The sequence below is a fragment of the Colletotrichum fructicola genome, assembly GCF_000319635.2.
Source record: "Colletotrichum fructicola Nara gc5 chromosome Unknown KSG_Nara_v1_contig07, whole genome shotgun sequence".
Classification (NCBI taxonomy): domain Eukaryota; kingdom Fungi; phylum Ascomycota; class Sordariomycetes; order Glomerellales; family Glomerellaceae; genus Colletotrichum; species Colletotrichum fructicola.
In genome coordinates, this window is record NW_027094057.1 from 442,821 (window position 1) to 468,517 (window position 25,697).

Here is a 25,697-nt window from a genome sequence, read left to right on the forward strand (position 1 = left end):
CTCGGTCTGAAAGACTGCTTTAGGCGTAAGATAAAGCATGCTCTACAGTTCTAGTACATATAACTATATATATTATGATGTAATTCTAAGTGCATAGAAGTTAGAGAGGCAATAAGGTTAAGCCTTTATATAAACAGCTTATTAATTAATATGCTACTTATAATTACTATAGTTATATTAATATCTTTTATTACTTATTCTATATAGATAAAGAGAAGAAATTAACTAGTTAAACTTCTTAATATATGTTAACTTTTAACAGCAAGGGCTTACTGGGGCGTCCTTCCACATGGCCTATTTCAATTATGCTTAGAATAAAACGTTAGAAAAATAGAAGGGCTAAGTAGCGTTGTAAACTCCTGTTCTGGTGCTCTGTTCTTCTCCCGCCCGCAAGGCTTTCCCACCCTCTTTCTTCCACAACTACATCTTTTGCTTTCAGTCAGGCAACGAGTGGCCAGCCTATCGTCACAACAAATACAACAGCTGAAGAGGGGAACTCAGGCACTTCACCTCCCCTCATCATCGGATGTCAAAGGATTAGCTCGTTGACTTTGATTTTCAGTCTTGAAGTCACTACGCTCAGGTTTCACGACCCCTTGCAAAGACACCACATTGGCGAAGTGGGTGCGCCTGGCGGCTAACCACCTTGCCTACCGGGTATTGCCATCGTCATCATAAGGAAACCTTTCCGACGCCAGTCGCCGCGACACCTGCGCACCTGAAATTTTTGTCTTCACACCATCGTCAAATACGCCAAGATGAGTGGCAGGAGGACGCCCGCCGGAAGCAATCGTCGTCGGACCGTGGAGCGTTTTCACCCATACCAATCACCTACTTCGGCTCAGACGAACCGTGAACCCTCGAGACCACCTTCTACGCCTCGCCGCCGCCTCTTCCAATCGACTTCATTAACATCATCATCAAGCTTGACGCCTCGACAGCGACGCGCGGCAGAAGCAGATGCGTACCTTGCTGATTTTCACGTTGGGAGTAAGTATCCATCCATCTTTCCCTTGGCTTTGCCGGAGGCCCAAGTTCCAATTTCTCTGCTGACACGCATAGCAGCTCCAGAAGAGGGCCATTGCGAGCTGGCGGGTTACGACCAGTTCTTCGCTATATCCGGCCCGTCAGCATCAGAAAGCTGTCATGAAACCTCGGCAGCCCACAGCCCTTCTTTTAGAGCCCCAGCATCGTCAGCCACGGTTCGCCGATATCACTCGGCTACCTGGTCTGTTCGTTCTCGTGAAGAGTACATCACCAAATTAATGGTAGACAGGATTCAAAGGTTTACGCGGTTCGTGTTCCATCCAGCCTCGGTGCGAATCACACGCATTCCCGGCGATGGCATCATAGAGCACGGCGTCCCTCAGGCGGAGACCAGTCTGTACAACGGCATTGATGTGGCTCTACAGGGACGATGGGTCATCACTGAGGACAAAGTGTTGAGAGTCACCAGGTTTTTGAGAACGTTGACAAATGGGTGCGATGTGGAATGTTTAACGAGGGACATGGGTGTTGGTGGGGAGGAACTTGGAGACGAGGTTTGAGTACCTTAGTTAGGTCATGCCCGTGGACTCGCTAAACACATGAGGTGCACCCATGATGCGACGTGCCTGGCTCAATGTGCATGCCATGCTGGGCGCGAGACATGTGAGGCACATCTGTGCCGAAGCAGAAGCTTCTTGACACGGGCTGGGACCTGTCGAAGCTGGAATCAAACGGACCGCTGAAGATTCCCGGCGGAAACCGCGTCAGCGAATGGTGCTTACCAGCCAGATATGTCAACCGGTGAGTGCGTTGCTGCATTGCCAAGGGTACATGCATGCAAGGCCCGGGCGTGGTGTCGGTGACTGCGGCAATCTCGGTATGCCGCCTTGACTGATTGAGGTGACAGACAGACAGGCCGGCTGGAGGTGAAGATGGCTGGTCGTGGAGGGCATTTATTCTTCGCGTCGCTGTATTCGCGTCGGTTTGCGCTGCTTTAATCACAATCCGAGCATTCCGCAGAACTGCACCGGCTATGATGGCAGGGAAATCGCACTTGGACACTGCGCGTCGCGGGTTGTGTGGTGGGCATTTACAGTGTGTACACTACCTTCCTTACCTTACCATCCCGTCATTGTCTCTGCATCGCAGCGTCTGCCAGTAAACCGGACTGACCCACGTGCACCTACATAGAACGCAACATGCCTGGGATCCGCGTCTGCCTCGGCGATACCAGCGACTCCGGACATCAAGGGCAATTTGGGCGGCGTGTACGTCTAAGCCGCGCTCAAAGAAGATGTTACAGCTGGTGGTGCGTCTCCGCCGGCGTTGGCCTGGGCTAGTCACTATCGAGGCTCGGAGAACCCGCCGCTTGATGAGGCGCCGGCTCTCCTGGAGGATCATGTACGGCTGGGCAATGAAGGTTGTCGGCGGCGGGTTGGGGGTCGAGTACGTCGGTGTCGGGGATTCTCTTCCATAGGTAGGTACCTAGTGAGGTAGGCAGGCAATTAGGTACCTACCTACCTACCTACGTGCCTAAGGTACATACCTACTTATTGCATGGTGCGTGGATCGGTCCCCTGAAGACGCCCGGCCTAAAGCGCATCGTCTTCCTCTACACCACCACCAAGTGTACCACCACCGCCGCTACCCTTTCGCTCTGCATCCCCACTCGGCCCAGCTTCCGTCACCACAAATGCATCGCCTCTCTGCTCCGTATCCGTACCATCTTCTCCTTCCGCTGCTGCATCTAGTCGTGTCTTGGGCGCAACCCCTTCCCGCTGAACATACGCATTGTTCGAAGCCGAACTAGCCTCGGCGTCAGAAACAACTGGGCTAGAGGGGCCACCAGAGCCAGTCGGGCTTGATGGGCTGCCAAATCCAGTCGTAAAACGAGCCCTCTTTGGCGGTCGGCGAGGTGGCGTCTCAAGGGGACGAAGAGGGCTCGGCTCCTGGGCCTCGAGCCCGGCAGCGGCTCTGGACCGGCGAGGCCGCCGTGGCGGAGTCTGGAAAAGGCGGCGCAGAGTTCCCGGCGTCTGCTCTTCAGTTGTCGGGATGGTCGGGGTTGCGGGCAGCGCGGGCAGCGGGGGCAGCGGGGTGGATGGTCCAGGTCCAGGTCCAGGTTCAGGTTCAGGTCCAGGTGCCGTTTCAGTCGAGCGCGCAGGCGTGAGACCGGTCTCGTCCTCGGCCCGAGTGCCGGAGGTGGGCTTGGTGGGTGTGTCTTGCCCATCGTCCATTGCGCAAATAGGGCAGATGGCACAATGTCTCTTTGCTTCGTGTTTGGTCTCTGCTCGTGCTCGGCCGACTCTGCAGAGTGATGCAACTTTCGTCGACCATTGGGCGGGCGGGATTAATCATTGCGAGGAGGGATGAGCTCCGCGAATGCCGATCCATATCCGATGCAACCTTGCCCCGCACGCGTTTCTCCCGCCGCGCTTTCCTGTGCGCCATCCGCGTCTGCGGAAATTAGTCGAGTGATTAAATAACCAGCAACTTCAACATGTGGCTTTGAGTGCACCGAGCATGAGGCGTTGGACTGCGTTGATGTCATGTTTGCGCGCGAAGCAAGATAGCAAAGGGGGCGGCGAAGCAAGACAGCAAAGGGGGCGGAGAGGCACAGATAACTAAGTTTCATTTATCGTCCCATTCATTGCCGTTTTCTTCCACCGCCAATTACAGTCATTCTAACACTGATCTTGTCCGTCAAAGCAAAGTAAATAAAGCCCGTCCACCACTTTTTGAATCCTTCTTACATAGTCGAAAGAACCGGCCAACCGAATGTAAACCCATCCTCATCGGTGAAGACGATGTCATCGACAGTAATCTCTTTACCATTTCTGGTGGGCAGGAAGACGTGTCCGTCGAAAACATCCTTCAAGCATGCTGTCTCTAGTTGCTGGCATTGCTGGAAAAGCTCCACAGCATTGATTATCAGATCCTCCTTGAGGGGATGCGTCTCGCGAAGATCATCAATCTCATCGAGGAGCTCGTCGTCGAAAAGACCTGGACGGGGATAGACCTTGGGAACAGTGGTCAGAGCAAGATATCGCAGATTGTTGAATTGCTTGAATATGGGGATGAGCGCCTGATTCTGTTAGTTTCGACTATTTCGGCGGAACTTCAGGACTCACTGAGACTCTGGTGTTCTTCAGCTCGCCGTCAACGAGAAGCTTCGAGACTTGTGGGAAGAGTTCGAAGATTTCCTCAACGTCTTCAGTCGTCCAATTGTCCTGCTTGAGCTCGAGGACCTCTAGCTGCAATTTCGTCGAGGCGGCTTGCAGTCCAGGCGTCTTCTTGGGAGATGTCTTGACGGTGACACTGAGCACACGTAAGTTGATGAAAGTGCTGGGGACGAAGTTCATGGTAGATGTGTTGCCAAAGGTCAAGATTCGGATGGATGCTAAGACGATGTTCTTATCGAGAAGTTCCTTGCGAAGAGGGCCTGATGGAGTCTTGTTGCCGTAGCGGAGTCTGAGAGCTCCTCGAGATTAATCATCTTTTGCAGAACGGTTGCCAACAGAGCAGGGGTTGCTGCAGGACAGGGACCACTGGCGGAGTCAAGAAATCCCAGCGGGATGCAGGTCTGTTGGGGCCGTCGGATGAAAGAGAGAAATGTCTGCAAATATCAGAATCGATGTATTAGGGTAGAAGGTGAGGGCAGCGACGCACTGGACGGCAGACAGGATGGTAGGGTTCTTCTCGATGACCTGAAGGCTGTCAAAAAGCTTGTCCTCGTTGATCCACTTTCTCATCCGCCGGAGGATGTAGGGAATCGTCAACGAGCGAAGCTGTTTATTGACACGTGAGAGAGCTTTGCGCGTCTGGCAGAGGTTGATGATTTCGAGGACAAGCTCATTGGGGAGTTTGATGAAGTGGTTGGTTGAAGATTGAGGATCCTTGCTGGCGCGATCGCACAGCGACGCCTGCAGCGACTCCATGTCGGTGCTCCGTGTTTCGATCAAGCTGGCAAGAGAGCGTAACGGATCGGGTAGACGGGCATACAGGCTATTGGCCATAAAAGCTTGGGGGTTGGGTGGCCACGTTGGGAATTCTTGGGAATTTGGACAATCTCGATGGAAGGGAGGAGGGAAAGGGCGAGTTGTCCACCTGCAAAGGTGGATGGATATTGTACTTCTGAAATTTGAATGGGAGATGACGGACCTGGGACGGGCAACAAAAAAAGGAAGGAGCAATGCATCCTGGGTACCTCTCCTCACCTTCCTTGCCTTTGCCAGCTTCCCAAAGAGAAGGCGCACGATCAGAAGCCATTAAAGCAGGTAGCACTTGCCAGACCCGTATTGATGAAAACCATTCATGTGAATTAGCTAGAAACTAGGTAATTTCTCGTTGGCTGTTGTTTCCCAGTCCTTGTAATGCAGAAAACTGTTGTGATTCAGGCTTTGAATGAAGTAACTAAGGCAAACAAGAAAGTTCTGCAGTCTCGCCCTAGTATTCTGATACATACTCCAACCGCATGGTGCCCCTTTGGAAAGCCTCCATATAAGTCCTGAGCCAACTGCAGAACTTTCACTTCCTGGGTCGCACTAGGATATGTTTCGTTGGGTTTGGTAGAATCTGCAGCGTTGAGAGTCAGTGGGATGTCTTTGAGCATTGCAGTTGAGTAATACATCATGACACATTGTTTTGTAGAAAATGATTCACATACATATTGACCTGAGTGAAAATCTTGATATCTTTCACTCGCTCCGTCTTCTGGCCGAATTTCGTATTTAGCCAGGAGTTTGATGAGAAACATTTTGGCAATGGAGCATCCAGCCCATCGGCCAGGACACATGTGGGAGGCATAACCAAAGTTGACATCGTCTCTGGTTGCTGTGCCCCAGTCATACTTATTGGCGCCAATACTATTAGACATCTGTTGCCGCAGCTCGTGGTATCGCCGCCCGTTCCATTTGGCCGGGCTGTCAAAACCTGGGTTGGACAAATGTGCTGCCGTCATTACAACTTCGAAAATTGTCCCCGCAGGAAGAACGACTCCATTCGGAAGCGTTTGCGTCTTGTGAATCTTTTTCATCAGGTTGGCTATCCACATCAGTCAGCACGTCCCTGCGCAAATCCACCCCATGCTGTGCCTTACATGCAGCCGTCGGGTGGTGTTTGTGTGTCTCTTTGCAAAAGCTGTCCAGCAACGACAGCCTCCGGAGACTATCCCGTGTAAAGTGCCAGATATCCACCTGTTCTCCCAAAACTTGGTTTGCCTCCTCGAGCACAAGTTTAGTGTAGTCAGGACGGAACGCAAACTCATACACAATCTGCGTCGTCGACGGTCCCGGAGAAAACACGAAGGTGAAAGCAAAGCCAATTAAGACGTTGGTGAGGTACTTGTAGTCACGCCTTTTTTCTTCGGGTGCCATGCGAACCAACTCTTCTAGCCAATCGTTGTTGACCGAACTCATGTCCAAGCCTTGCTCCAAGGCTTGGGCACACTGCTCGAAGAGAGGGGTGAAAAAAGCTGTCACCCTCTCCAGCTGAGCATTGACCTTACGAACGTCACTTGAAAACGCCGCGGTAATTCGAGCTATGATGGGTCGCTGAGCCTTGAGAGCTTTCATGACGGGAATGAGTGTTGCTGAATAGCTTTCAAATATATCCACCACCTCGGGACTGAAGTTGTTGCCAAGAATGACCCGCCATATTACATGAGAATAGACGTGTAAAATTTGCGGCTGCATGATAACAGGCCTGCTGTCTATATTAGTGGCATTATTAGCAAAACACCTTCCCTGTCATGTTGCACAAGGCACCACGGGCTAGCCGCCACACCTACCACCGTGTGAGTAGTCGAAACCCTCGCTGAGAACGCTCGCGATTCCCTCATCTAAAGCCTCGGAGATGACATCCAGGTGTTTATCTTTCGATTCAAAGCATACTGTCAGCTCATCATCTTGTCTCAAACCTGGACGCCTCCACCTACCAAAACCCGGCATGCGGGAAGCTAGATAACGATACAGATATGGCTCTTCGAAAGGGGCACCATGCAAATCGCAGAGAAAGAACTTAATTCGTTAGCTATCACCCATCCTGTATGATGATACTGATCATGTCATACCTCTTTGCGAGCGGGTGCAACTTCTTCATCCTTCTTCTTGCATATCGCCAACCAATGTTCGGGTGCCAAAAGCACCAAATCTGATCCTGCAGCTGGTGAGTCTAGGACAATTGACATTCAGTCATGGGTTAATTGAATACCATCCAAAGCTGTGACTCGAAAAACGCCGCTCTTTGCCTGCTTGAAACCTTTCTCGATGATCTCGACGCCATGCGCAGCGAAGTCCTGCCTGCTTGCAAACCAAGACTTTGAGCTTGTGATCTTTGGGATTCCGCGATCTGAAGCCATCCATCTGACCAATATCGGGCTTAAAATGGCTAGAATCAACACGGTTGCGAGTGCTGAGCTGTTTCTCAGCAAACTCACTAATTGAGGGGGGGATTGAATGGGGAGAGCGGTGGAGTTCATGACGGAGGAGTCGTTTGCCTATGGCAGAAGCGCACAATGCCTCAGACAAGTTGAAGTTGAAAATCGAAAATCGACGAATTTCCGGAGGCGAATTGTGCTAAAATCCGCGGATATTCTGGACTCTTTCACATGGGCTACATATACATAATCACCGGTACATGCGGCTCGTGGCACGGTTGAACGGCTGAAATGTAGCTTTGCCAGAGATTCGGTCTTAACTTCTGAAATAAGACACGGATCGCGAGTGCGGAGAAATGGCGGAGCAAAATTGGGATGTAACAGCCTTCAGATATCGAAATGTGACTATTTTCAGATGACGGTTGGCAGACTTGACTGTGGAAACGTGCTTCTCTTTGTTGCTTCGGTTGCTCCCCGGGTTCCGTTGTAAACCTTCGTGATCGTATCCGCTACTTCCGACCGGACAGCTCCAACGAAACCGACACTTTCGGCTCAAGCTCCCGGCTCCGGGCTTGAGGCTCACGAGTCGGGCTGAAAAGCTAAACATACGGCCATTGTTACTTACAACGATTCAAATATCTCCAACTAGACAATCTGGCTTTACAAACTAGGACCCAAAGGGGCAGATGCTGGGAAAGCCTAGATCGCCACGGCCGCCTCCGCTGTCTCGGATGTCTCAGAACCATTATATGCAAGACATCCTGAGGGTTGGTGTGACACGATGCCGACTGCCTTCTGGTACGGCAAAAATGAGCCTTGATGAGTGATACGCAACCGGGGCTCCGTGATGTCTCGTTGAACCTCGCCTGCTTCGTCCATGTTGGCGGGCTGAAGATGTTTCAAGTTCTTGTCCAGAGTGCCCTGTCCTGAGGGCTCCAGTATATAAGGCCAACGGTCTGCTATCGGGTGGGTGCCGTATCATGCACATCTGCCCTTTATCCCGAGTCCATTACTTTGTTCGTTTTGTGCGATAGCCTAATTTCACAAGTTTCATACCGACCCCAACCACTCTCCAAAATGGTTATGTCAACAAAAGACTTCTCTCCCAGGCAGGAGGACACGCAATTCTGGTGGGAAGAGCTCTCCCATCCTCTTCTGTCTCTCATGCAGAGTGCCGGATACTCTGCTGAGGCTCAGGAACAGTATGCCGAGTTCGTCCAACAACTTGTCATCCCGTCACTGGGACCTCGTCCAAACATCACGAAGTCTGGCGCTCGTCTGCCTCATTTCGACAGCTTTTGTTCTGACGACTTCTCTCCCGCAGAGCTCAGCTGGAATGTTGGGCTGAAGAGTTCCAAGATCCGAGTTGGCTCTGAGCCGATCGGGCCCTTGGCCGGTACGGCAAAGGACCCTTTCAATCAAGATGAGCCCGAGGTAGTCATGTCGCGCGTTCTGCGCCATGCTGCCGAGAACAGCCCTGTCGATGGAGAACTTTGGGAGTTCTTCAAGAAGCACCTGCATGTCGACGCGAAACATGCTCAAAACATAGTCTCCAAGATGGCTCCTAATGAGCATATGACAACAAACACCATCTCGTTTGACCTTGAAGGCGAACACCCTGTGCCCAAGGTTTACTTCTATCCCATCCCAATTTCCCTGCTTCAGGAGAATCACGCCGGCGAGATCATCACCGATGTCATTGGTCAGCTCCCGTTCAATCTCATGCCTGCTTTCGACTACATTCGCAACTTTGTCTACCACTATAAGCATGAACGCAACAACCAGAACATTCTGCGCTTGGAGTTAATTGCATTTGATGCGCTGCGTCCAATTGATGCGCGATTCAAGGTGTACCTGCGCACCAAAGAGACTTGTCTCGCCCGGGTGGAGGAAGTGTACACCCTTGGATATACTCTCAAGGGTTCCGAAATTGATGCCGGTGTGGATTTGGTCCGGCTATTCTACCTTCATGTACTCGGTTTATCTGCCCCCGAAGAAGATCTACCTCGCAGCATGCACCGCACGGCAGGCATTATCTTCAACATGGAATTGAAGCACAACTCAACTGCGCCAGTACCAAAAGTGTACATTCCCGTTCGACACTACGGGGGAACTGATCTTCGAATCGCGCAGTCATTAGGCAGTTTTTTCCGAGCAATTGGGCTGGAAACGTTGGCCGACACGTACGTCGACGCGGTGCAAAAGGCTTTGTAAGTACTTTTCTCCAACTCGGATTGTTTTGAGCTTCAAGCTAATATTCTTTGCAGCCCTAAGCAGGACTTCTCCAACACAATTGGAAGGCACTCTTACGTTGGCTTGTCATACACGAAAGATGGGCCGTACGTGACTTTGTACTATAACACAATGACGTTCTCGGCGGGCAATGAGCGGGATGACAGAGGCAGACTCGTTGGGCCCGCAGCGTGGAAGCAGCGGCACTTGCTAGACTGATAAGTCTATTTAAGCTTAAAAGCACTCTTTAGTGAATTCGCGAGCTGCATATCTGTATGGGCGAAGTTTAACCATCCGATGTCGTCGCGTGTAGGGTGAAAGTTTATCATCATGCACGATGTGAAAAATTAGAACCTCTATAACGTACGCTGGCCGTGACTAAAGACTCCAACTTCTCACATCTATGTTGTGATTGTTGTAGTATTCCAAACGCCGTGGACCGCTTAGTCACTGTTCACATCGAGACGCATATATGTAGTTTCCCATGCCACTGAAGCTCCAGCCCACTCCCGAACCCGCGAAACCATTTACAGAGTGTCACAAGCTGACATAGGTCAGACTTAACTTAAACTTGGTTAGTTTTAGCCGTTAATTCTGCCAAACCCCCGCAACTCACCGTGACTGTGCGACTGTCGAAGCGACAGGGACAGTTTCAGAACTCTGCCGACCGGACGATGAACATAAAGCCATCGGATCAATTAGTGAAGACCGAATTCCATATTTGGTGACCGTTGAGAACGAGCTCAAGCGAGCGAGCCCGAGAAACACTTACCGTTGAGGAGTAATATCAGCCGAGTTTTGAAATCTGTTCCGATCCGGGGGAAATGGGGAGGGGGGAGAGGGCGCTCGGACAGGGCAGAAGATGCGGAGAGTGCACTGAGACTAGCCAGGAGCTTATCACCTGGCTAGAACAGGTAAGCAGAGCGGATGACAAAGATATGAAATACAGTGGCCTTGCTTTCATTTCGCAATAAACGTGTCAACAATGCAAACTGGGGGCTACCATTCTCGAAGCTCCCCGTAGGTATGTATTCCGTGGATGTCCGTATTCTTGGAGTATATGATATGTTTAGCACCCAGGCCTCCATGTCCATGTGTGTTACTCCTCACCCCTCATCATTTTAGACGAACAACATATCGTTGGTCATTATGGAGAGGCTCGAAGCCGTTCTCGCGATTGCTCTCAGCAAGACCGCTCTGGCGTTTGCAGCCGCCGGTGTTCTCACGCTGTGTTTCCTCTACCGAACCCTGCTCCCTCGTCCGCTTCCTGGTATTCCTTACAACAAAACGGCAGCAACATCGCTCTGGGGTGATATGCCGGAAATGATAAGCCATGTAAAAAAGACTGGCGAAATGTATGACTGGCTTGGGGCTCAGAACATCAAACACCAATCCCCAATCATCCAAGTCTTCGGGCGACCATTCAGCAAGCCATGGGTCATCATTTCAGACTTCCATGAGACACAGGATATATTGATTCGCCGAGGCAAAGAGTTCGACAGATCAGAGTTTACTGCTGACGTCCTAGCCGGCGTCATTCCAGAACACCATAGTAGATGGAAGACAAATGACGAATGGAAGAGTCGTCGCCGACTTATAGGGGACATACTGATCCCGAGTTTTCTCAGCAAAGTCGCTGCCCCCCTCCTCCACGAGAGCACCTTGCGCATGACTGCTTTGTGGCAAGAAAAGTCCCGGCTAGCCAAAGGTCGCGCTTTTTGGGCTTTGAAGGATATCAGCCACTGTGCCCTAGATGCCGTTCTTGGGTTCACTTTCGGTCCCGGTTTGGAAGGGCTCAGCGCCACTCAGCCACAAGTTGACTACCTAGCGTCCATGGCCTCATTACCACACGAAACAATGAAGGATACCAATTATTCTCCGGTGGACTTTCCTGAAACCCCGCCGAATCCCGTTGTTGAAGCGTTACTCAAACTTTCGGACAGCCTCGAAACTTCCATGAAGTCGCTATTCCCTGTTCTTGCCCACTGGGTGCTTCGACAACGTGCATACATGAGAACCGCAATCTCACTGAAGGAAGACCTGTTAAGACGCCAGATAGATCTTTCTGTTGCTCGAGTTCGGGCTGGGGAGAATGTGGTGCGGTGTGCAGTAGATGAGATGGTTCGCAGGGAAGCCAGCCAAGCAGCGAAGGAGCGCCGACTGCCAAAGTACCACACACGCTTTTTCTACGACGAGGTGAGACTATGGCCGTCCATAATCGATCACAAGGCCCAATGAGCTGAGATTCTCAAAACAGTTGTATGGATTCACCCTTGGAGGTCACGAATCAACATCCAACTCAAATCAATGGGCCGTCAAAACGCTAGCGCGCCATCAGCAACAACAGAACAAACTGCGGGCCAGTCTACGTGCTGCTCTTCCCGAGGCAGTATCAGAGAGGCGTGTTCCAACAGCCCAAGAGATCATGCAGATACGCTGCCCATACTTGGAGGCCAGCATCGAGGAACTTTTCCGCACATCACTGACAGCGCCAATGTGCGTCCGAAGTTCGACTCAAGACACGCAGATTCTTGGTAACCACATTCCAAAGGGAACTGTGGTGTTTCAGGTCTGGAATCAGGCAAGCTATACGCATCCTGGCTTCTTTATTGACGATAGGCTGCGGACTCCAGCGGTTCAGGCGTCAGCGAAAGGGTCTGGAAACGGCGGCGAAGACTTTGGGTTTAGGACAGCGGATTATGCGCCTGAACGTTGGCTAGCGAAGTCCGGGGACGGCGGTAGAGATGTTTTCGATGCGACGCGAGGGAGGAACATGATTTTTAGCATGGGACCAAGGGGCTGCTATGGGCGCAAGCTGGCATATGTACAGATGAGGATGCTCGTAGTGTTGATTTTGTGGGGTTTTCAGCTTGAAGAGTTGCCAGATGAACTTAACACGACGGGCGCGTACGACAAGCTTACTAGGGAGCCCCACGACTGCTATGTTCGACTGACCGCCCTAACTATATAGCCCTTCAACTTTTCGATTTCTTGATATTAGATTGGATAGATTGAAAGTCCCCTTTCGTTGAATTTAGTTACATGCGATGCTTGCCTCTGAGCTTGGAACGCATTCAAATCCTTATCAGAGAGTGATTGCCTCCGCGCCAAGAGACGCCCGTTTCTTTGATATTTTCACAGCTTTGTATTATTCCACAACCCAAGGAGGCAATGGGTACCAGCTACTTTGGGACATCATGGATCGGCAGCAAACGACTCTGGTGAGCTCCCATCGACCATCGCCGGCAACGCCCCATCTCCGGTTTCACCCAGCTGGCATCGCTTTTTCGTCGAGGTATTTCCTACCGACGGATCTTCACGAAGGCGAACTTCGGAGTTGGAGATTCTCCTTCAGAGTTTAAGTACGACAGCGAACCCTGAACCCTACCATTCAGGGCCTTATTCTTCAGTAGATGGGATGAACTCAAGCGGACATCCGCTGGGCAACTAGCGCTGAACTCTACATAGAACTCAATTCCCCGCAACGAACGTCTGAGCACAGCTGGAACGAAGACCCGAGGACACGAGTCCATCGGAATAGCATACCCCAAGGCAGACAACCTTTTAGCCGGAACTCTCCACTTCGGGACCCGGCCCGGACGACCGCACAAATTCGGGGTTCTCTATGAACAGACTCCAGCCTGACTTTCGCATCTTGCTGTCGCATTTTCAGTGAGTTGATAAAGAAATCGAACTATATGCTTCTGATTAATTGGGTTGTTGAAGGGAGTCGCATTGACCACCCATGAATGCTTCTTACACCACATCAGTGAAACCAAGTTTCCTATCAAGCTGCGGGTATGATTGGTTTCCTTCTACTTCTACATATGTAAACTGTGCCCACTATTTTCCCTGGATCTAAATCTCACCTCTTCAGTCTCAGTGGATTGATTGAAATTCCGCGGAAGAGGCCCGTTGTCGAGGATCCTGTCAACACGCCCCCCCTCCCCCCCCAAGGTAACCTCTACAAAGCTGCGTCTCAATGGCTAACACACCAGACAACAATCTTTTGACGTTCAAAGAAGTGATTTGCTTTGAACCCCTCTGCTAGGCAGTGCGCACTTGGTATCCATCCTCATCTTATACTCAGGGGCTGGGCTCGGCCCTCCCCTGTACCACAGACCCCGAGGCATCTCGCCTAGAGAGCCAGCCTTCTTGTCTCCCGCAGATCTATTTGTAAAATATTCTTTGTCCTTCATCTCGTCACTTTCAACCCACTGGCACCTTGTGAATGAAAGAATCAGTTCACTGATACTGAAGTTACCTCTGTTATACTGCTGCCCAAGGACAGGGACGATGGCATTGGTCGCTTCCCGGGCGTGGTAGTGGGGGATCTTGGAGAAGAGATGGTGAACGGCATGGTCCGTGGAGATATTGTGGAAGAAGTGCACCCCTATAAAACCCCATGGCCATGAAAAGTACCGATCCATGGTGGCGGTTGCGCCCAAGACGAATGTCCACTCTTCAGAGGTGTATTTTGGGATATCAGGATGGGTGTGGTGGAGGTAAGTGATCATGACTATCAAATATTGCAGATGAGCTAGTGAAGGTCGTCTGTTTGCTCAACTTTACTTACCAATCCAGTGATTAACCCACATCCATGGCGCAATCCACAGCCAGAAGACATCTGAAAATGTGCCGGTGTACTTGTACAACAGCCAAAGGCCGACGAGCGTGCTGAAGCATCCAATATCGGAAATAATGACGGCGGTGACTTCGGAACTCCTAAACAAGGATCCCCAAGGATCCAGGTGACTATGTCGCCAGAATGGCATTCCTGGTTTAATTACGGCAGACGGCGCGCACGCGATGTTGGTCAGGACATACCAGACCCAGCCGACAGTTTGTTGCAGTACGATTCTGAAGAAAAGCCAGGCAGGTGCATCTTCGCCAAGCTCGTCTAGCTTTCCAGGCTCCAAGCTGAGCTTGGCTGCGTACTCATTTCGAAGAGGCGGCACGTAGTTGTGATCTTTCCCTATGTTTCCAGCGTAGATATGGTGACGGCGATGAGTCGACTTCCAGGAGAAGTACGGGGCAAGGAGAAAGGCGTGAAGAATGAAGCCAATGATGTCGTTCACGGCGCTTATCGTGGAAAAGGCGCTGTGGCCGCACTCGTGGGCAATTATCCATAGGCCGGTCCAAACTAGGCCCTGGACAAAGCTGTGAGTCAGAAGCACGATATACTTGATGTACAAGTACGGCGCTTCCCAGCCGAATTCCGAAATCTTTGCATAGAGATAACAGAGCAGTGTTGCGTAGGAAAGATCGCGGAGGAGGTAGAAAAATGACCAGAAATGGTTAGGCTTGAAGCAATGAGCTGGTATGGCCTGTCGAAGCTCCTTGATCCCAACGTGGGCTTTCACCAATGGTTTCTGAAGTGAATGTCAGTGAAGGACGCACAGATAGCGTTCATTTATTTCACCTCCGCTCTATCGGACAGAAACTCTGTGGGATGGAGTTCTTCGGCGGTGTCAAAGCCGGTCCTCTGCGGCTCTTCGGAAGGGAACATAATAATTGTTGAAAACAAAAACGTTGCAACAGGCTGAAGATATTCACAGCAGCAATGAAGCCGGCTTCCCAAAAGTTGGTTCGCGAGATACGAGAGACAGCAATGCTGAAAACTAATTGCATTGGAGGCATTGAGAATTATGTCAACGTTGGCGATGATTCAATACTTATAGTATGTTCACCGCCCAAGGATATCTGTGGAGCAAGTGCCTGATTGATCGTCTGATGGCCCGGTCAAAAGGGGTTAATACACGAACGTCAGCTAACTAGGAATACACGCAAGGCAAAACCCGGATATGGGACTACACAGTGGGAAAAGCGGAGATCACATTTGTCAAGTTTGCTTCCAGAGTGGGTTCAGGTTGAAGCAGGAAGTAACCGACACAAATATTTGGTTGGGCCGTCTTTGCTGAGTCTGGTGTCTATTGGCTTGAGATGTTTGTTTGCTTTGCCCAATGACGGCTGATTGTAGGACCTTTGCCGCTTTCCAGCTTTCAACTAAATAGCGCAACCCAGGTTGAAAAGCGGCAAATCTTGATCATATTCCCTGCGATCGCAATTTTGTTTGCAGCGCTGGTAACCAAAGAGACCTGGCAGTAGTTCTTTTCAGCCGATCCAGTTCAGCCGATGGATCTGTTAAGCGGCACATAGTCATCACGGCACCTACCGTGTGTTGTGGAGCTCGTTGTTACGACCCGTTATGCATGGATAACAGTCGACCGACCCACTTGGGCGTCGGGCGGCTAGGACAGGACATTTGTACTCTGCAGGATCACGGGAACAACAGGGACTCACTCGGAAACGGAAGAACTATGGTACAGGTCACGTTATGATAAGATAAGGACACGATCAGTGGAGCGCATAAGGAAGCGCTCAGTGATCAGTTGGTCAGACCAACTGATCGCGATCACCTCATGTACCTAGGTGATCACCCCGGGTAGACAAAGGGTACTGTTCAGGACTTGTATATAGTATGACCTGAGCCTGGCTCAAGGTCAGACTTCCATAGCTCTTCAGCAATCAACTTAGTATTCATCCTCATGGATACTCTCAGCTTACCTTCACTGCGAATTACTTGTTGAGTCTAAGACTGATCACCTTAGTCTCTGAAGACCGATCTACTATCAGCCTACGACCTACGACCTAGACCACGACCTCAGTGTACTGTTATAACGTGTCAGTCCCCAGCTTCTGTTAGCAGACCCTACTGTCGGATAGCTGACCGTAACACTCGTTATGGAACACTTGGTGCGGCACAGGCAGTCCAAATGGGCTTCACTGTCCCGAAAGCGACATGCTGCTTGAAGCCGCCATACCATGACTAATATGCGCTATAAACACCTTCTTACCAATCATCAAAATCTCAGGAAGTAACATACAGTACGGAGATCATACGCAGTCGTTTTTTTCACCTACTTCATGGTTGTTGATGCGGCTGTTTCGGTGTCATTGCCCTGTTGGTTTCTTCCGTTGGTGACTCCATGTAGTCGCAGGGAAAGTGTACCAGGGGTGCGACGGGTGCTTCTGGGCCGACAATCACTCACTCTCACTCATCTTGCTACTTGGCTCGGTTTACTCAGGAACCAAACATCAACGTGGAAGAGCAGGGTTCACTTTTGAACCGATTGAGAAACCGCATGTCATTGCGTGCAGGGAATCCCAAATCAATCTACCTATCTACTGAGTACCCGGCCCTTCTCCCTGACAAGATCGTCCGTCCCTTTCTACCGGTCGCTGGAACCAACGAGTTTACCTCCAAATATCCCTCGCATCTAGAGCTTGTGTCATCTTATCAAGATTGTGATCCAGCCTTCTCGCATTGTTGTGGCAGAAAGATGATGTTCCTTGGGGGAAACAACCGCATCCATCTATTTGCCCTCAGTGCCGATTTCGTCCTTCACATCACTGATCTCGTCCTTCTTGGGATAAGTCATAGCCACCTGGTAGCATCCATACTTCTTAGCCCTGCGTTCAATTTCCTCCTGCAGGTCGAATTCCGGTTCACCAGGCTTCAGGTTGTGGAAAGAGTCTACCAGCTCCTGCATCTCTTGGTTGATCTTGGCATGTTCCTCGGGCTTTACCGGCTTGACGAAGCGCTGGAAAACAACCTTGACGCCAGAGTGGCGAACTAACGCATTGGTTTGGCCGGAGTAGGCAATGCTGCCGCGGGCCCAGATATACTGGTTCGCATCCAACCAGGGGATGAGACCGGCCGGAATGGTGTCTTGCTTCTTCTCCAGCTCAGCCTTGATGTTTTGACCAAGCGTCTGCTTGCCCGAGATCATCCACTCGTTGAGCGTGTCTCGGTCGACGCCACAGGTAGTTATGAAATGAACATAGATGTCGAAGAGCTTGGCGACGTCGTCTCGGTGACAAGTGACCTCGAAGCCGTAGCCGCGGAAAGCCTTGGTCACCTCAAAACTAGGACAGGATCCCTTCTTGACTGCGGCGATAAGCCCATCAGTGACCGACTCGTCCTTTTCAAAGACTTCCTCTGCAACTTCCTTGGCACGAGCCCTCATGAGCTTGGCTGTCACTTCGGTGTTCATACCGGACGGCACGGACTGAGCCGTCATCTGCTGCATCAAGAGGCTCTCGAAGCTTTGGCAGTCAGACAGACCCTCTTGAGCTGGTCAAGCAGCTCCTTGGGCAGACGGCCAGGCTCAGCTTGGGTGTCTCCATCTCCTAGGGAAGAGTCCCAAATGTATTGGTGGTTGCTGAAGAAGTCGATGAGGTGGTCGGGGACAACACCAGGCTCAGAGTCGAGACGAGCCTTTATCTTTGCAGCGAACGCCTTGCCCCCCTGGGAGCGCATGGTGCGACAGTGATCTAGCGGTGATGCGGTAACCTCCAATGAAGGCCTCGTAGAACTCCCAAAGCTTGCGAAAGTCGACAAAAGAGTTGGTTCGGTCCATGAAGAAGTCCTGGAGGGCAGCACGGTCCATGGGGGCGTCGCCATTCTCGACGATTGCATCGATGATGATCTCGGCAGAGGTCTTGCGCGGCATCGTGATTGTTGATGTACGTTATCTACCATTCAATCTTTCAGTTTATACACAAGACCTAGCTTGATCAGTGGCACATACCGAGAGGATTTCTCTAAGATCTGAGGTGGGTTATGAGTGGGCGTGGTGGCTAAGATTGACTGGAGGTGGAAAGTCAGGGAGTGGGCTTGTGTTGTAATTAAAAGCTCGAAGAATTCGTGGACGGAACGCAGGTGGGATGGAAAGAGCAGGGAGGTAAATTCTTTCGTGGTAGAAAAGAGGGTAAGAGCAGAGAGCGGTGGATGGAAGTCGAAAGGCGGTAATGGGAAATTTTTCACGCGGATGGAAGTGCAAGCAGGCCAAGAATGGTCTGTTTGATGCATACTAAGAAAGAAGGCAGGCGCTGGCTCAATTGCACACCTGATTCTGTGATCTACCTGCATCTTCCCGATGCCGTCCAGGAAGGGCCCGCCTTGGTGTTGCTTCCCCCCTTCATTCCTCTACCATGAATAGGTACTGTGACACATTTGCTCAAGGCTCCAGCCCTTCATCCAATCATCTACTTTGTCATTTGGACATGTGAATTGAAGGTTTGGCGAGGTACTCTGCCTGTCGAAGCCGACTGCTTTTCTTTGTCTTCTGCTTGGCATTTCTTTTTTCCTCTTCGTTCTCATGAGACCGCCTATTTTTCCTGTGTTTGCGCAGCTATATTTCCTGTGTACTTCATTACTCCTATCTAAGACGATAGTAGTAGCGACGACGACGACGACGACGAAGACGACGAAGACGACGAAGACGACGAAGACGACGAAGACGACGAAGACGACGAAGACGACGAAGACGACGAAGACGACGAAGACGACGAAGACGACGAAGACGACGAAGACGACGAAGACGACGAAGACGACGAAGACGACGAAGACGACGAAGATGATAACGATAATAATAGAAGTAATAACGACTATTAAAGCGACGACGAATATTGAAGTATGAGGATAAAGTAGAATAGCTACAGGAAAAGTAGTCGACATAGCACAGGAAAAATAGGCGGTCTCGTTCTCATATTTGCCTGAGTCGCTGCCAATCGAAAGACTTGTTGTCCACTTGGTATGTCCTGGTTGTCTACTTTTTTCGTTCATGGATGAATATCGTCACTAGTGCTTCTGCTACTAATGTCTCATTTTGCTGGCGATTAGTATACAATCAACTAAGTTTGCACCACCATGCCTGAAATCCCTAAGAATGTAGGTGTTACGGTCAGCTATCCGACAGTAGGGTCTGCTAACAGAAGCTGGGGATTGAGACGTAATAACAGTACACTTCGTCGTGGTCTGGGTCGTAGGTGGTAGGCTGTAGTAGATCGGTCTTCAGAGGCTAAGGTGATCAGTCTTAGGCTCAACAAGTAAGTCGCAGTGAAGGTAAGCTGAGAGTATCCGTGAGGATGAATACTAAGTTGATTGCTGAAGAGCTATGGAAGTCTGACCTTGAGCCAGGCTCAGGTCATACTATATACAAGTCCTGAATAGTTCCTTGTCCTGCTGCTGATCGCTGATCAGGTACTATTGAGCGCTCAGTGATCGTTGGTGATCGCTCAGTAGGTCCTACTGAGCGCTCAGTGATCCACACTGTCTGCTCAGTCTTATCTTATCGTCACGTGACTTGTGCCATAGTTCTTCCGTTCCGAGTGAGTCCCTGTTGTTCCCGTGATCCTGCAGTACAAATGTCCTGTCCTAGCCGCCCGACGCCCAAGTGGGTCGGTCAACTATTATCCATGCATAACGGGTCGTAACATTTTCTCTCTTTACTTTTCTCTCTTTACTTTTCTCTCTTTACTTTTCTCTCTTTACTTTTCTCTCTTTACTTTTCTCTCTTTACTTTTCTCTCTTTACTTTTCTCTTCAATATTTTTCTTTTACTTTTCGCTCTTTATATTATATTTCTATATTTTTCTATTTATCTTATAAATATTATGTTAACAAAAATCTAAGGAGGATTTATAGAAAACTTGAAAAAGATTTAAAAAAGACTTAAAGAAGATTTTTAAAAGACTTAATAAAGATTTAAAAATATTTTAAAAAGATTTAATAAAATCTTTAATATTATTTTTAAAATATATTATTTCTTAGAATATAAAGCTAAGGAATACTTAACTAGTAAATATATAGCTAAAAATAAATAGGAAATGTTTAGCTAGGAAATGTCTGACTGGGAATAGATCTAATGATAATGCTGAACATGATGATGATGTTCATTTGACGTATGCTAAATGATGATGTTATAGAAGACGTAGAGAACGCATACAAAACTAGCAAGAGAGAAGAAAAGAACAAGAGGCTTGCCTCATTAGAACTAGAGAGAGCAAACTGCCAGAGGCACTTAGAAAGAGGGAGCTTAATTCGAATTACAAAGTCAGCCAACATTTATAGGCAGGAGGTCTATGCAAACTTTTCGCACTGCATGACAGAATGCGTAGTGATAACCGCGTCGACGTAGGTTTAAGGGGCACGTATCGTTCATCATGCCGGCTACGGATTCATCAGGATCAACAAGAAAACGTCCAAGTCTAAGTCATGGATGCAGTGAATAATAACTAGGAAATCTATTTGACCGCTCGCGCAGAGAAAGCTGCCTTGCAGGTTGCAAAGGTGCCAAAGTAGCCAAGGCGCAGCATTCATCAAATAATAAATATCAGTCAAGCAATTCGAATGTCAAGCGCAAGGCCAACAGACTCTCACTTAGTATACAGGAATGAAGACATCCTTTTGGGAGAGTGACGCTGTTTGAATGAGTGTCTCTCCTTGAATGTGGTCGCGTCAAATCACGCCCTTCAGGTCAGTGAAGGGATGTTCGCAGAGATGCGACTCCTCCGTGTTACGGTCAGCTATCCGACAGTAGGGTCTGCTAACAGAAGCTGGGGATTGAGACGTAATAACAGTACACTTGGTCGTGGTCTGGGTCGCAGGTGGTAGGCTGTAGTAGATCGGTCTTCAGAGGCTAAGGTGATCAGTCTTAGGCTCAACAAGTAAGTCGCAGTGAAGGTAAGCTGAGAGTATCCGTGAGGATGAATACTAAGTTGATTGCTGAAGAGCTATGGAAGTCTGACCATGAGCCAGGCTCAGGGTCATACTATATACAAGTCTAATTCCGAACATGTTCCTTTGTACCTTGGGTCGATCTGGATCATTCTGATCCAGAATGATCGTTCGGCCCCCAAGTCGTGTTGGATCATATTGATCCAATATGATCGTTATCTTATCGTCACGTGACTTGGACCATAGTTCTTCCGTTTACCGAGTGAGTCCCTGTTGTTCCCGTGATCCTGCAGTACAAATGTCCTGTCCTAGCCGCCCGCTGCCTAAGTGGGTTGGTTATCTGTTATTCCTGCATATCGGGTCGTAACATCAGGTCCCCTCTCCAAAGGTCTTGTCCTCAAGACCCAACATAAGTAGGTCGTTGGTCCCAGGTTGGGGTCCCGTCAATCGTGCTTCCTGATTTATCCATGATGCTGACACCATGTCAGGTCGCGTTCAGAAGTCGGATTCTCGTGAGACTCGTCGTTCTCAGATTCAGCGCAATCGCAAGGCTCTTGGTGCTCTGGTCGATCACCGTGGTTACGACGCAATGCCTTGTTCCCCTTGTTTTCAGTACAATCGAGTGTGCAGAATGGACCTCACCAACTCGAAGCGTTGTGGTGAGTGTGTGAAGCGGGGTTTTTCGAATTGTGACGGTGGTGACGTGGCAAATGCTCGTGAGTTCCTTGGCATCTTAGTGTTTCCTGGTGTCGCTGATCTTGTCTTGATAGTGAATCGTTGTTTTAATGAGCAAAAGAAAGTGGAGCGGGAGGAGGAAGAGGCTGAGGAGGCGTTGGAGGTGCTGCAGACTCAGCTTGCTGCTGCTCTGAGTCGTTTGTCCCGTCTTCGGAAACAGAAGAGGTTTTTGAAGGAGCGTGGGTCGGATTTGATTCGTCGGGGAATGCAATCCGTTGATGAATGGGAGGCCGAGGAGCGTGCTCTGGAAGCTCAGGAGTCCCGAGTGATGGAGGATTTGTCGTTGTGGGGGGCCCAGACTGAGTCGGACTGGTCTTCCCTGGGTACGGGTTTTGTGGACTTGGGTATTCCTCCGAACGCGGGGTCTTCCGAGGTTTCCTAGTTGTTCTCCGGTGTTCCTAGGCGGATGAATGGTTTTCCTTGTCGCGGTCGATCTGCTTCTGTTGGTGGTTTGGTGAAGCGATGTGGGTGCTTGATTCGCTTATATCCAGCGTTCTTCTGGACTAGTATGACAGGTGCTGGTGTGACTTCTCGTTCTTGGTGTTGTTGCCAGTAGATCGTGAGTTCTTCTGCTGCGTTGGTGATGTTTTTGGCTGGTTCCCATGTGTTGTCTTCGTGTCCGTATCCTTTCCATTTGACGAGGTATCGATACCCTTCTGGCTCTTTGAGGTGGTCTATGATTCGTTCTACTTCGTATTCTGGTTCATTGTCTTCCACGATGATGAGGTCGTTCGTCCGTGATCCTTGTGGAGCTGGTTCGAGTAATGAGACATGGAATACTGGGTGACACTTCATGGTTTCCGGGAGTTCGAGTTCATAATTGACTGGTGAGATTACTCGTGAGATTTTGAAAGGTCCGAGTTTTTTGTAGTCGAGTTTGTCGTTTGGTCGTTTTGTTTTGATGTTTCGCCGTACGAGATAGGCGCTATCTCCCTCTTTCAAGGTTGGTCCCTCAATCCTTCGTTTGTTGCTGAATTTTGTCATTCTTTGTCGTACAAATTCAAGTTCTTTGCGTGTGTTTTCCTGGATATCCTTGATTTGCCGTACTGAGGCGACAGCCTTGATTGCAGTTGGCCCTGCTCGGGGTTCTCCATAGGCGGTAGGTTCAAATCCATAGTTGAGGTAGAAGGGGGATTCCTTGGTACTTTCTCCTACTGCGCTGTTGTAGGCGAACTGGGCTATTGGTAGCAGTACAACCCAATTGTCTTGGTTGTAGTTGACATAGGCGCGGAGGTAGGTTTCGAGGATCTGGTTGATTCGTTCTGTTTGTCCGTCGGTCTGCGGGTGGAATGCAGTGGACATTGATTGTTTGATGCCAAGGTGTGACATGATTGACTTCCAAAAGTTGGAGGTGAAGATCTTGTCTCTGTCTGACACAATTTCCTTGGGTGTTCCATGGTTGGCGATGATGTACTTAAGAAATGTGTAGGCACATTCTTCGGCGTTGCTTGCTTCTTTGTACGGGATGAAGTAGGCGTACTTCGTGAGTCGGTCCACAATGACAAGAACGCTGTCAAAGTGTGTTCCCGTAAGGGGTTCTCGAGACTTCGGTAGCTTGACGATAAAGTCGAGGGATATGGATTGCCAGGCGGTTTGCGGCACAGGCAAAGGTTGTAGCATACCATAAGGTTGATGTCTAGCGGGTTTGCTTTTGAGGCAGACCTCACAATCCTTAATTGCTTTTGCCACACGTTCTCTAGTGACCTTTTCTCCATATTGTTGTCGTAGTCGTTTCCAGGTTTTGGTGATTCCTTGGTGACCGTGTGCGGGGCGAGCATGAAATTCCATGATAGCTTCGTCGTCTAGCTCGCTAGTCAGGCTAGTACTAGATCGCCCAGCCATCATCAAGAGTTTGGTTGCTGGCACGAGGTCTCCGTCGTTGTTTCCTTTGAGAATCACCTGGGTTTCTTCAGGTACCGGGACGTTGTAGTCCGGCCTTCGGCTAAGAGCGTCGGCTTTGCCATTGTCTGATCCTTTGCGGTGGATGATTCGGAAGTTGAATTCTGATAAGAATTCCGACCATCTAATCTGTCTTTTATTCAACACTTTCGAAGTCGTGAAGTGTGAAAGGTTCTTGTGATCTGAATACACAAGTACTTCGTGGGTGGTTCCCGAGAGCTCGGGTCTCCATTCCTTAAAGGCTTCAATGATTGCCATGAGTTCCTTATCGTGGATCTGATAGTTGAGTTCGGGTCCGTGGAGCTTGCGAGAGAAGAAGGCGCACGGATGTAGTCGTCCTTCTGAGTCCCGTTGAGATAGTTGCGCTCCGATCGCATAGTCGGATGCGTCGGGTTCTACTTCGAACTGTTTTGTCGGATCTGGGATGACTAAGACGGGTTCGCTGGCGATGAGGTCTTTGATCTTCTGGAATGCTGTTCGTTGTGGTTCTTCCCATGTAAAGGGCGTGTCTTTGCGGCTGAGGTTTGTGAGAGCCGCGTTGATCTTGCCATAGTCTTTGATGAATTTGCGGTAGAAGTTGACGAAACCTAGGAATCCTTGGACTTCCTTGAGGTTGTTGGGTACCGGCCATTCCTTGATGGCTCTGACTTTGTTTTCTGACATGCAGACTTTGCCAGGGGTGATGGTAAATCCGAGGTATTCCACTTTTTGTGCGTGAAATTCGCTTTTCTCAGGTTCGACCAACAGCTTGGCTTTTTGGAGAGCTTGTAAGACATGGTGCACGTCTTCTTTGTGTTTTTCAAGTGTTGGTGAGAAGATGAGAATGTCGTCGAGATAGACTACTACACAAATATCGACGTACTTGCGTAGGACTTGGTTGATCATGTTCTGAAAAGTCGCAGGGGCGTTGGTAAGACCGAAGGGCATGACGAGGTACTCGAAATGTCCTTTTCGTGTCCTGAAGGCGGTCTTCCATTCTTCGCCTTGCTTCATTCTGATCAGGTTGTAGGCTCCTTTGAGGTCGAGAGCTGTAAACCAGTTGGCTCCGTGGAGGAGTCGTCTCATTTCGTCGATGAGGGGTAACGGGTATCGGTTTTTGATCGTCATCTCGTTGAGCATGCGATAATCGACGCATAATCGTAATTTTCCGTTCTTTTTGGGTACGAACAGGATTGGGCTTCCTGCTGGTGACGTTGAGGGTCTGATGTATCCCTTCTTGAGGTTTTCTTCGAGGTATTTGTCTAGGGCTTCCATCTCTGTCTGGTTGAGTCCGTAGATTTTGTTGAAGCGTGGTTCCTTTCCTTTCTGGAGGGGTATTTCGTGGTCGAAGCTGGTGTGTTCGGGCAGTCCGGTTTCTAATTCGGCTGCAAAGAGTTTCTCGTAAACTCTGTATTCTTCTGGGATAGACAGAAGTGGATCATTCTCTTGTTCAAGATCCGTTGTTGTCAATGGTTGTGACGTGGCTTCTTTTGCCTTGAGGTAGCAGATGTATCGTTTTGCTGTTTCCTGCTGTATCGGCTCGTTTGAGGCCTGGTTTTGACAGGGCTGCTCAGGGACTGAGTCGTCGTGGTCCCAATGGAGTTGGCCTTTGCTCCAATCTATCCGTGGGTTACTTGTTCGTAGCCAGGGTAATCCTAGCACTATGTCGTATGTTCCTAGATCGGCAATGTCGAATTGGATTCTTTCTTTTCGATTCAGGTAGCTCATCTCGAGGGGCGCAGTCTCATTGTAGATGGTACCTCCTTCGTACTTGAATTCTTCTCCTTCTGCCGTGTGTAACTGATAGGGTCGCTCTTTTCCTCCCCATTGTACTTCTAGCCTATTGATGGCTCGAGGGGCGATGTAATTAGCTTCAGCTCCGCTGTCAATCAGCGCGAGTGTTGTTTGTTCGTTGATGGTGACTTCGAGTTCTATGTTGTTCTTGTGTCCTTGTGACATTTGGTGGATG

The 25,697-nt window shown here is 49.7% G+C and overlaps 11 protein-coding genes across 11 annotated transcripts; 5 read left to right on the forward strand and 6 right to left on the reverse strand.

Annotated features, from left to right (window-relative positions):
• Positions 1 to 758: 758 nt before the first annotated feature.
• Positions 759 to 1,547, forward strand: CGGC5_v011784 (uncharacterized protein; the record flags this gene model as incomplete). Its single annotated transcript, XM_032027775.2, has 2 exons — positions 759 to 990; positions 1,066 to 1,547. 2 exons carry the CDS (start codon positions 759 to 761, stop codon positions 1,545 to 1,547), a joined length of 714 nt encoding a protein of 237 aa, XP_031875871.2.
• A 1,032-nt stretch (positions 1,548 to 2,579) lies between these two features.
• CGGC5_v011785 (uncharacterized protein) lies at positions 2,580 to 3,221 on the reverse strand (the record flags this gene model as incomplete). The annotated part of the gene is made up of 1 exon (XM_032027773.1): positions 2,580 to 3,221. The coding sequence occupies one exon, from the start codon at positions 3,219 to 3,221 to the stop codon at positions 2,580 to 2,582; it is 642 nt and encodes a 213-aa protein (XP_031875889.1).
• Positions 3,222 to 3,733: 512 nt separating this feature from the next.
• CGGC5_v011786 (uncharacterized protein) lies at positions 3,734 to 4,922 on the reverse strand (the record flags this gene model as incomplete). Its single annotated transcript, XM_032027770.1, has 3 exons — positions 3,734 to 4,069; positions 4,116 to 4,455; positions 4,654 to 4,922. The coding sequence occupies 3 exons, from the start codon at positions 4,920 to 4,922 to the stop codon at positions 3,734 to 3,736; spliced, it is 945 nt and encodes a 314-aa protein (XP_031875887.1).
• A 589-nt stretch (positions 4,923 to 5,511) lies between these two features.
• ATR3 (Cytochrome P450 monooxygenase ATR3) lies at positions 5,512 to 7,342 on the reverse strand (the record flags this gene model as incomplete). Its single annotated transcript, XM_066152585.1, has 7 exons — positions 5,512 to 5,559; positions 5,651 to 6,027; positions 6,083 to 6,694; positions 6,773 to 6,856; positions 6,920 to 7,001; positions 7,055 to 7,140; positions 7,195 to 7,342. 7 exons carry the CDS (start codon positions 7,340 to 7,342, stop codon positions 5,512 to 5,514), a joined length of 1,437 nt encoding a protein of 478 aa, XP_066007978.1.
• Positions 7,343 to 8,437: 1,095 nt separating this feature from the next.
• Positions 8,438 to 9,811, forward strand: etpPT (7-dimethylallyltryptophan synthase; the record flags this gene model as incomplete). Its single annotated transcript, XM_032027768.1, has 2 exons — positions 8,438 to 9,570; positions 9,628 to 9,811. The coding sequence occupies 2 exons, from the start codon at positions 8,438 to 8,440 to the stop codon at positions 9,809 to 9,811; spliced, it is 1,317 nt and encodes a 438-aa protein (XP_031875884.1).
• Positions 9,812 to 10,741: 930 nt separating this feature from the next.
• On the forward strand, positions 10,742 to 12,563 carry CGGC5_v011789 (Cytochrome P450 monooxygenase TRI13; the record flags this gene model as incomplete). The annotated part of the gene is made up of 2 exons (XM_032027767.1): positions 10,742 to 11,788; positions 11,850 to 12,563. The coding sequence occupies 2 exons, from the start codon at positions 10,742 to 10,744 to the stop codon at positions 12,561 to 12,563; spliced, it is 1,761 nt and encodes a 586-aa protein (XP_031875894.1).
• A 1,045-nt stretch (positions 12,564 to 13,608) lies between these two features.
• Positions 13,609 to 15,101, reverse strand: CGGC5_v011790 (Oleate hydroxylase FAH12; the record flags this gene model as incomplete). The annotated part of the gene is made up of 3 exons (XM_032027766.1): positions 13,609 to 14,111; positions 14,169 to 14,964; positions 15,015 to 15,101. 3 exons carry the CDS (start codon positions 15,099 to 15,101, stop codon positions 13,609 to 13,611), a joined length of 1,386 nt encoding a protein of 461 aa, XP_031875883.1.
• Positions 15,102 to 16,968: 1,867 nt separating this feature from the next.
• Positions 16,969 to 18,108, reverse strand: CGGC5_v011791 (uncharacterized protein; the record flags this gene model as incomplete). Its single annotated transcript, XM_066152586.1, has 2 exons — positions 16,969 to 17,729; positions 17,949 to 18,108. The coding sequence occupies 2 exons, from the start codon at positions 18,106 to 18,108 to the stop codon at positions 16,969 to 16,971; spliced, it is 921 nt and encodes a 306-aa protein (XP_066007952.1).
• Positions 18,109 to 18,589: 481 nt separating this feature from the next.
• Positions 18,590 to 19,433, forward strand: CGGC5_v011792 (uncharacterized protein; the record flags this gene model as incomplete). The annotated part of the gene is made up of 5 exons (XM_066152587.1): positions 18,590 to 18,597; positions 18,839 to 19,035; positions 19,176 to 19,191; positions 19,281 to 19,328; positions 19,388 to 19,433. 5 exons carry the CDS (start codon positions 18,590 to 18,592, stop codon positions 19,431 to 19,433), a joined length of 315 nt encoding a protein of 104 aa, XP_066007954.1.
• A 1,890-nt stretch (positions 19,434 to 21,323) lies between these two features.
• Positions 21,324 to 22,232, forward strand: CGGC5_v011793 (uncharacterized protein; the record flags this gene model as incomplete). Its single annotated transcript, XM_066152588.1, has 4 exons — positions 21,324 to 21,377; positions 21,489 to 21,546; positions 21,604 to 21,831; positions 21,886 to 22,232. The coding sequence occupies 4 exons, from the start codon at positions 21,324 to 21,326 to the stop codon at positions 22,230 to 22,232; spliced, it is 687 nt and encodes a 228-aa protein (XP_066007953.1).
• Positions 22,233 to 22,353: 121 nt separating this feature from the next.
• Positions 22,354 to 25,687, reverse strand: Tf2-9-1 (Transposon Tf2-9 polyprotein; the record flags this gene model as incomplete). Its single annotated transcript, XM_066152589.1, has 2 exons — positions 22,354 to 22,524; positions 22,847 to 25,687. The coding sequence occupies 2 exons, from the start codon at positions 25,685 to 25,687 to the stop codon at positions 22,354 to 22,356; spliced, it is 3,012 nt and encodes a 1,003-aa protein (XP_066007956.1).
• Positions 25,688 to 25,697: the final 10 nt, after the last annotated feature.